Source organism: Delphinus delphis, chromosome 13 (assembly GCF_949987515.2).
Source record: "Delphinus delphis chromosome 13, mDelDel1.2, whole genome shotgun sequence".
Taxonomy (NCBI): domain Eukaryota; kingdom Metazoa; phylum Chordata; class Mammalia; order Artiodactyla; family Delphinidae; genus Delphinus; species Delphinus delphis.
This window is the reverse complement of record NC_082695.1, coordinates 67,616,283-67,625,630: the sequence shown is the minus strand read 5'-3', so window position 1 is coordinate 67,625,630 and position 9,348 is coordinate 67,616,283. Positions and strand designations below refer to the sequence as shown.

Below are 9,348 nucleotides of genomic sequence, written 5' to 3'. Positions count from 1 at the left end.
ACAATGTAAGTACAAACTGCATAGCACTTTGGGCTGTCAGACTCCGACAGGACATAAACATACCCGACAGTGCAGTGATAACGTCCTAATTTGGAGGGTCGTTGGACTCTAAAATGGGACATGTGTAATATGTGTAACATATGTAAGAAGCCTTCTGAAATTCCCTTCTCTGATATTGAGGGGGCTATGTTCTAGTTTGGTGAGAATAGGACTGAGTTGACGCCCTGCATTCAATTTGTGCTTTTCCTGGAATTTCTTTTCTGTTCTTTCCGGAGGGGGAGGGCCGAAAAAAGGACCATTCCAGGGCGCGGCGCTGGGCTTGCCACATTTGGGAGCGCCGCCTGAAGTTGGGCGCACAGCCTCCCGACGCCCTGCCGTTGGGCTGGTGGAGGCCGCAGCACTGCTAGGGTTGTATCAGTCCTCCTGTTTGCACTATTTCTTTTTGCGACCATGGCCCCGCCTTAAGTATTTCTAATTAAGAAACAAAACCTCAGGAAACCGAAACTTAACCAGCCGCTCTCGCTTCTGTAATTACGCCTGCTGACCCCCCCCCCCCGCAACCGTCCAACCAATCAGACGGCGACTAGTGTCTCTGTTTAAAAGTCAACCAATCGGCGACTAGCGTCTTTGTTTAAAAGTCAACCAATCGGCGACTAGTGTCTCTGTTTAAAAGTCAACCAATCGGCGACTAGTGTCTTTGTTTAAAAGTCAACCAATCGGCGACTATATTTGTACCGGTCTATAAAAGAGCTGTACTAAACTCCGCCAGGGCCTCTTAGCGTCACGAACAAGGAGTGCGCGGAGGTCCAGGTTCGAACCTGCAATAAATGACCCTTGCCGTTTGGCTTTGACTCTCGACTCTGGTGGTCTTGTGGAGGGGCCTCGCGACCTTGGGCATTTCATTTGGGGGCTCGTCCGGGATGCCCCCAAGCCCACCAGACATCAGGTCAACGGGTCATCGCTGACAACCGATCGGTAAGTAAGCCGGCTCAGGGTACCTTCTGTTTTGGGGACTAGGACAGTCCTGGCGGACGCGCTATAGGACACCTAGTCGGGTGTGGTTGGAGACGTCCACCACGACCCATCTGGGGCTGGCAGCCCATCTGAAGCGCGCACGCGATAACCTCCCCTTCCTCCTTTTACAGACTCCGCTATTGGGACTGCTCTTAATCACTTTTGTTTTCAGAGTAACCTTTTCTAATCAATCTCTTACAGGACCTAGACATGGGCCAAGCACAGAGTACCCCCCTCTCCCTCCTTCTCGCTAATTTCGGGGATGTAAAGTCCCGAGGACACAGCTTCAGTCTGGATATCTGGAGAAGAAAACTAATTACCTTCTGCCGCTCTGAATGGCCAACTTTCGGGGTTGGCTGGCCCACCGAGGGTACCTTTTGTCTTCCTATAATCCTAAAAGTTAAATCTAGAGTTTTCTTGCCAGGAAAAGAAGGCCATCCGGACCAGATCCCCTACATCCTGGTATGGCAGGACCTGGTAGAAAACCCTCCTCCCTGGATGACCCCCTTTTTGTCATCAGGGTCATATAAGATCCTTGCGGCCCGACCAACTAAACCTCCCAAGCCTCAGACCCGAACTGCACCCATACTCTCTGACAGCCAAGACCTCCTTCTCCTAGACCCCCCCCCATATCAATCTCCTCCTGTGGCCCCACGACCAGTCCCCCTTCCTGCTCCTGGCTCTGCTCCTCTCCCCTTGGTAGAACCTCCTGCAGCCCCTCCCGGAGGGCCACCCAGGCCAGAACCGGAGGACCGAGAGGCAGAGGCACTACCGGTCCCCCTGCCCAATGAAAATAATTCCCAGGGGCCGGCTGGGCGCACTCGCGGACGCACTCAGCGCGACCCAGGGTTCCGCCATCCTGATTCTACCATAGCCCTACCCCTGCGAGAAATAGGCCCTCCCGATGAGACAGGGAACCCCCGACTCCAGTATTGGCCATTCTCTACCAGTGACCTATATAATTGGAAAACCCAGAATGCCCGTTTTTCTGATAATCCTAAAGACTTGATAGCTCTTCTAGATAGCGTTATGTTCACTCATCGGCCCACCTGGGATGACTGCCAACAGCTCCTCCGGATCCTATTCACTACCGAAGAACGGGAGCGAATCCAGCTGGAGGCGAGAAAACTGGTTCCTGGAGATGATGGTCAACCCACCGCTAACCCTGACCTCATCAATGCAGCCTTTCCCTTAACTCGCCCCCCGCAGGATGATTGGGACTATAACACCGGAGAAGGTAGGGGACGACTGCTCATTTATCGCCAGACTCTAATGGCGGGTCTCCGGGCTGCCGCGCGCAAGCCCACTAATTTGGCCAAGGTATATTCAATCGTACAAGGTAAAACAGAAACTCCCTCCTCTTATTTAGAAAGATTAATGGAAGCCTTTAGGCAGTATACCCCTATGGATCCAGAGGCCCCCGAAAATCAGGCCGCCATTGTAATGTCCTTCGTTAACCAGGCAGCCCCTGATATTAAAAAGAAACTCCAGAAGTTAGAAGATCTGGAGGGCAAACAGATACAGGACTTACTCCGTATCGCCCAGCGCGTCTTTAATAACCGGGACGCCCCAGAGGATAAACAACTTAAAGCCACTGAGAAAATGACTAAAGTCTTGGCCGCCATTGTTCAGAAAGACCAAGAGGGCCCCCCAGCCACTCGACCTTCCAGGCGACCATTGGATAGAGATCAATGTGCCTATTGCAAGGAAAAGGGCCACTGGGCTCGGGAATGCCCCAAGAAAAGGCAGCCGCGCCCCAACCAGGGGCAATGGCAACCGAACGCCACCCCAGTCCTGTTTACACATGATACAAAGTAGGGGGGACGGGGTTCGGACCCCCTCCCCGAACCCAGGGTAACCCTACGAGTGGAGGGGAAACCAGTCCAATTCCTGGTGGATACAGGGGCACAGCATTCGGTCTTGGTTAAGCCCCACGGGAAAATTTCTAACAAATCCTCCTGGGTCCAGGGAGCTACGGGAGTTAAACGTTACCTTTGGACCACTCAGAGAACTGTGGACTTGGGCACGGGGAGGGTAACCCATACCTTTCTGGTCATTCCCGATAGCCCTTGCCCCTTACTGGGGAGAGACTTACTCACTAAAATGGGAGCACAAATTCATTTTCGGCCAGAGGGGCCAATCGTAACAGACCCTCACGACCAACCCATATCTGTGCTCACCCTGAACTTGGAAGATGAGTACCGACTTCACCAGGAACCACCCTCCCAAAATCAAGATATAGAGTTATGGCTTCAGCAGTTCCCCGAAGCATGGGCAGAAACAGGGGGGATGGGACTAGCCAAACACCGCCCAGCCCTATTCATAGAGATCAAACCGGGGGCAGATCCTGCACGTGTCCGACAGTATCCCATGCCCCTAGAGGCCAAGACTGGTATCACTCCTCATATTCGCCGGCTTCTTGACCTGGGGATACTGCGTCCCTGCCAGTCGGCCTGGAATACACCCCTGCTGCCAGTCCGCAAACCTAACAGTAAAGACTACCGCCCAGTGCAGGACCTGAGGGAAGTTAACAGACGGGTCATAGACATCCATCCTACTGTGCCCAATCCATATACTCTTTTGAGCGCCCTTTGTCCAGAAAAACAATGGTATACTGTGCTGGACCTCAAAGATGCCTTTTTTAGTTTACCCTTGGCGCCCAAAAGTCAAGAACTCTTTGCCTTCGAATGGTCAGACCCCGAGAGAGGTATAAACGGACAACTCACCTGGACCAGACTTCCCCAAGGATTCAAAAACTCGCCTACCTTGTTTGATGAGGCCCTACACGAGGATCTCAGTGAGTACCGGAGACAAAACCCCAATGTAACCCTTCTGCAGTATGTTGATGATCTCTTAATAGCTGCTGAGACCGCTGAAGCCTGCCTGCAGGGAACCAGAAACCTCCTGCGGACTCTCGGCACCCTGGGATACCGAGCCTCTGCCAAGAAAGCACAGATCTGCAGGCCTGAGGTAACTTACCTGGGATACCTATTGAAAGGGGGGCAACGATGGCTCACAGATGCACGGAAGGAAACCGTCCTCCGCATCCCCAGACCCACCACGCCTCGACAGGTGAGGGAATTTTTGGGGTCGGCTGGGTTCTGCCGTTTATGGATACCCAAATTTGCTGAAATGGCCAAACCGCTATACCTAGCCACCAAAGAGCAGACGCCCTTTGAATGGACAGAAGAGGCTGAGCAGTCATTTCAGCAGATCAAAACTGCCTTGCTGTCCGCACCCGCCCTGGGTCTCCCTGATGTCTCCAAGCCCTTCCACCTCTTTGTAGATGAAAGCAAAGGCATAGCTAAGGCCGTGTTGACCCAGCCCCTCGGTCCTTGGCCCCGGCCTGTTGCTTACCTATCAAAAAAATTGGACCCAGTGGCTGCCGGCTGGCCTCCTTGCCTCCGGATGATCGCCGCCACGGCCCTAATGGTAAAGGATGCTGACAAACTAACTATGGGGCAGGAGTTACATGTCACCACCCCCCACGCCATCGACGGGGTTCTCAAACAGCCTCCCGACCGATGGATGAGCAATGCTCGATTGGTCCACTACCAGGGTCTACTGTTAAATCCCCTCAGAATCAGCTACACTCCGCCGCGGGCATTAAACCCTGCCTCCCTATTACCTGACCCAGATTTGGACTCCCCACTCCATGACTGTGCAGAGGTACTGGCCCAGATCCATGGGGTTTGGGAAGACCTACGTGACCAGCCCCTACCGGATGCACAAGTCACATGGTTCACTGACGGCAGCAGCTTTGTCCAGCAAGGTCAGAGGTATGCGGGGGCAGCAGTAACATCAGAAACTGAGGTGATATGGGCAGAGACTCTCCCCCCAGGGACCTCAGCCCAAAAAGCTGAATTAATTGCCCTGACCCAAGCTCTCAAGATGAGCAAAGGCCAAAAAGCTACCATATACACAGACAGCCGGTATGCTTTCGCTACCGCACATATACATGGGGCAATATACCGAGAGCGGGGACTACTCACAGCAGAGGGCAAAGACATCAAGAACAAAGAGGAAATCCTGGCCTTGCTAGCGGCCATATGGGAACCCAAAAAGCTAGCCATTGTACACTGCCCGGGGCATCAAAAACCCACGAATCCAGTCACCCGAGGCAACAATTTGGCAGACCAGACGGCTCGAAAGGCGGCACACACTCCAATACCATTACTTCCCCTGCAACTGCCGGATCCAGGCCCCCGGGAACTACCGCCCCAACCCGACTACTCGGAGGATGACATCAGATGGATGAGCAAGCTTCCTCTAACCCAGGTTAGAGACGGATGGTGGCGGGACGCTAAAAACAATATCCTCCTTCCTGAGAGACTAGGAACCCTGGTCCTTGAACGGATCCACCGTAGCACCCACTTGGGCGCCCGACGGCTACAGGATCTCATCAGGCAGACTGGACTTAAAATTAAAAATGTCTCCGAGAAGACTGAACGACTGGTTGCTGACTGTGCAGTCTGCCAACTCCATAATGCCAGCACCCACCCGCCAACCACTGGCATCCGGGAGAGAGGAAACCAGCCTGGAGCCTACTGGGAAGTGGACTTCACGGAGGTAAAGCCTGGCAAATATGGGTATAAATATTTACTGGTGTTTATAGATACCTTTTCAGGTTGGACTGAGGCATTCCCAACCAAGAATGAGACTGCACGAATAGTAGCTAAGAAGCTACTAGAAGAGATCCTGCCCAGGTATGGCTTTCCAGTTATGATAGGGTCCGACAACGGGCCAGCCTTCGTTTCTAAGGTAAGTCAGGATCTGGCTTCCATACTTGGGGCTAATTGGAAATTACATTGTGCATACCGCCCCCAGAGTTCAGGACAGGTAGAAAGGATGAATAGAACACTAAAAGAGACCTTGACTAAATTGACCATGGAGACTGGCGCTAACTGGGTAGTCCTACTCCCCTACGCTCTGTTTAGGGTGCGAAATTCCCCCTATAAGCTAGGATTTACTCCCTATGAAATAATGCATGGTAGGCCTCCTCCTATCATCCCTAATCTAAAGACTAACCTTATCCAATTGGACCCAGAAAATAATCTCCTGTCTTCCCTCCAAGCCTTACAGCGGATACACGAGACAATCTGGCCCAAACTAAAAGAGCTATATGCAACAGGACCCCCACCTACTCCACACCAGCTCCGGCCAGGTGACTGGGTCCTTGTCAAACGCCATCGACAAGAGACCCTAGAACCCAGGTGGAAAGGACCTTACCAGATCATCCTGACAACGCCGACAGCCATTAAGGTGGACAGCATAGCTGCCTGGATCCATCACACGCACGTCAAGCCGGTGGACCCATTTTCTGACCTCATCAAGTCCACTAAAGCTGACGTCACCTGGACTGTTGACCGGAGTAAGAACAATCCCCTCAAACTGACTTTGCGCCGTACCCTCCCCCATGATGACCAAGGTACTGCTGATAGCCCTAATGATAGTCCTAACCCTCAACCCTCGGGCCACGAGGGGAGGATTCGGCCCTCCCCCCAATAAGAATACTTTAATACAACTACTATATGGTGCACCGTGCGAGTGCAGGGGAGGTACTATGGAGACTCCTGTTGTTCCCCGAGGGTATACTCATATGCAGGACTGCGGGGGCATAACTGCGTATCTTGTTCAGGAATATAGGGTTACCGGGGCCTCTCAAAACTGGCAATGCTACCATAAGCCTAAGCCACTTCCCCCTCGAGCTACTTGCCCCTGTTCTACCTTCCAGGAATCAATGCATAGCATGTGCTATTCCTCTTACCAGCAATGTATAGGGGCCAATAACAAGACTTATTTCACAGCCATACTACAGAATAATAAAAGCCCCACCATTAGTGATGATAATAAATACCTTCAGGCTGGATGCACTGGCACCCCCGGGACCCCGGTATGCTGGAATACCAGGGCCCCCACACATATGTCAGACGGTGGGGGGCCCCAGGACGCAGTGCGCCAGATAGAAACCCGAAGACAAATAGAAGAGGCCTATCGGCATCTGTACCCACAGCTCAGCTACCACCCCCTAATTCTCCCTAAGGTCGATCCCTCTGAATTGGACTCCCAGACCATGTCCATACTAGAAGCTACTTTTGCGCTTTTGAATACCACCAACCCCAACTTAGCACAGGATTGCTGGCTCTGCCTTCCTCAAGGACCGCCCCGCCCTATAGCCATCCCCACCTTCGCCAATTTAAATATCAGCGAACGATGTAACCCTACTTCACTCCCCGAGCCGTTCCCCATACAATTTTCAAAATTTTCAACCACCTTTAATACCTCATGCTTTGTCAAGAACGATTCCCTCTCTAACGCCAGTATTGACTTGGGAATCCTTTCATCCACTGGATGTAGTCAATATATCCCCGTGAACTCCTCCCTCTGTAGTCCTAATACCACTGTCTTTGTCTGTGGAAGTAACCTAGCATACACCTATTTACCCCCGAATTGGACAGGGGTCTGCACCCTGGCCACCCTTCTCCCCAATGTAGACCTGATCTCGGGAGACACCCCGTTGCCCATTCCCAGCTTTGACCTCTGGGCAGGCAGAACCAAACGAGCCATTACAGTCCTACCCCTCCTGGTAGGATTAGGAATTACAGGAGCTGTGGCCACAGGGAGTACAGGTCTTGGGGTCTCCCTTCACTCCTATAGTCAGCTGTCTAGGCAATTAATAGAAGATGTAGAAACTCTCTCTGGGACCATTCAGGACTTACAGGACCAATTAGATTCGCTGGCCGAGGTGGTCCTACAGAATAGGAGGGGCTTAGACTTACTGACAGCTGAACAGGGTGGGATATGCCTCGCCCTAAAAGAAAAATGTTGTTTCTATGCAAATAAATCAGGCATTGTAAGAAATAAGATCCACCAGCTCCAGGAAGACCTAGCTCGCCGCCGGCAAGAATTAGCGGATAATCCCCTTTGGTCAGGATTTCATGGGATGCTCCCCTTCCTCCTCCCCATCCTGGGCCCTCTACTATGCCTCCTTCTCCTCCTCACTATAGGCCCCTGTATACTCAGTAAAGTCATGAATTTTGTTCGCGAAAGAATAAATACAGTCCAGCTAATGATATTAAGAACACAATATCAGCCCTGCGAGGCCTCAGAAATTGAAGAAACGGAGCCTTGAGGACCCAAGATTGGCTCCTCTGGTTCATGAGAAAGGGGGGAATGAGGGGGCTATGTTCTAGTTTGGTGAGAATAGGACTGAGTTGACGCCCTGCATTCAATTTGTGCTTTTCCTGGAATTTCTTTTCTGTTCTTTCCGGAGGGGGAGGGCCGAAAAAAGGACCATTCCAGGGCGCGGCGCTGGGCTTGCCACATTTGGGAGCGCCGCCTGAAGTTGGGCGCACAGCCTCCCGACGCCCTGCCGTTGGGCTGGTGGAGGCCGCAGCACTGCTAGGGTTGTATCAGTCCTCCTGTTTGCACTATTTCTTTTTGCGACCATGGCCCCGCCTTAAGTATTTCTAATTAAGAAACAAAACCTCAGGAAACCGAAACTTAACCAGCCGCTCTCGCTTCTGTAATTACGCCTGCTGACCCCCCCCCCCCGCAACCGTCCAACCAATCAGACGGCGACTAGTGTCTCTGTTTAAAAGTCAACCAATCGGCGACTAGCGTCTTTGTTTAAAAGTCAACCAATCGGCGACTAGTGTCTCTGTTTAAAAGTCAACCAATCGGCGACTAGTGTCTTTGTTTAAAAGTCAACCAATCGGCGACTATATTTGTACCGGTCTATAAAAGAGCTGTACTAAACTCCGCCAGGGCCTCTTAGCGTCACGAACAAGGAGTGCGCGGAGGTCCAGGTTCGAACCTGCAATAAATGACCCTTGCCGTTTGGCTTTGACTCTCGACTCTGGTGGTCTTGTGGAGGGGCCTCGCGACCTTGGGCATTTCAATATCTGAGGGCTGTTTCAACTTATATACCTAGAATTATTTTTATAACATCATATTTTCAACTGTGGCCAAGTATTCTACCAGCTAAGCAGCAGGCACTATGTTAATTAGCAACTCTAACTGATAAACTGCCTTAGTTTTTACTCTGGACTGGTGAGGTTCGTTCCAGTTACTGTGCTCTTTGTCACAGACTAAGAAAAATAAAAAGTCGAATAATAAGGAGTGAGATGATGATAAAAGTGAAAGAAAATACATGAAATGAAATCATGCTGAATCAGCTTTCTGCTCCAACTGATCTTTTCTCCAATGTGTTCTTGACCTCTTGAGATGAGTCTCTCAATTCCCCCACTCTGCCCGCATCCCCCCCACCCCCCCCACCCCGCCCGCTTCCTCTTCAATCTGCATTCCACACATATTTACCAAGTGCCCATTGTG

The 9,348-nt window shown here is 51.7% G+C and overlaps 2 protein-coding genes across 2 annotated transcripts; both read left to right on the top strand.

Moving 5' to 3' along the window:
* The first annotated feature begins 1,224 nt into the window (after nucleotides 1-1,224).
* On the top strand, nucleotides 1,225-7,076 carry LOC138414242 (uncharacterized). The gene is given in 1 exon segment (XM_069541294.1): nucleotides 1,225-7,076. A coding segment is annotated over 1 exon segment (5,298 nt). The 3' UTR covers nucleotides 6,523-7,076.
* On the top strand, nucleotides 6,578-8,146 carry LOC132435764 (syncytin-1-like). Its single transcript, XM_060027781.1, has one exon. It carries the CDS (start codon nucleotides 6,578-6,580, stop codon nucleotides 8,144-8,146), a length of 1,569 nt encoding a protein of 522 aa, XP_059883764.1.
* Nucleotides 8,147-9,348: the final 1,202 nt, after the last annotated feature.

Coding starts and splice junctions, on each gene's coding strand:
- LOC132435764 (XM_060027781.1), top strand. CDS start 6,578: ATGGAGACTCCTGTTGTTCCCCGAGGGTATACTCATATGCAGGACTGC.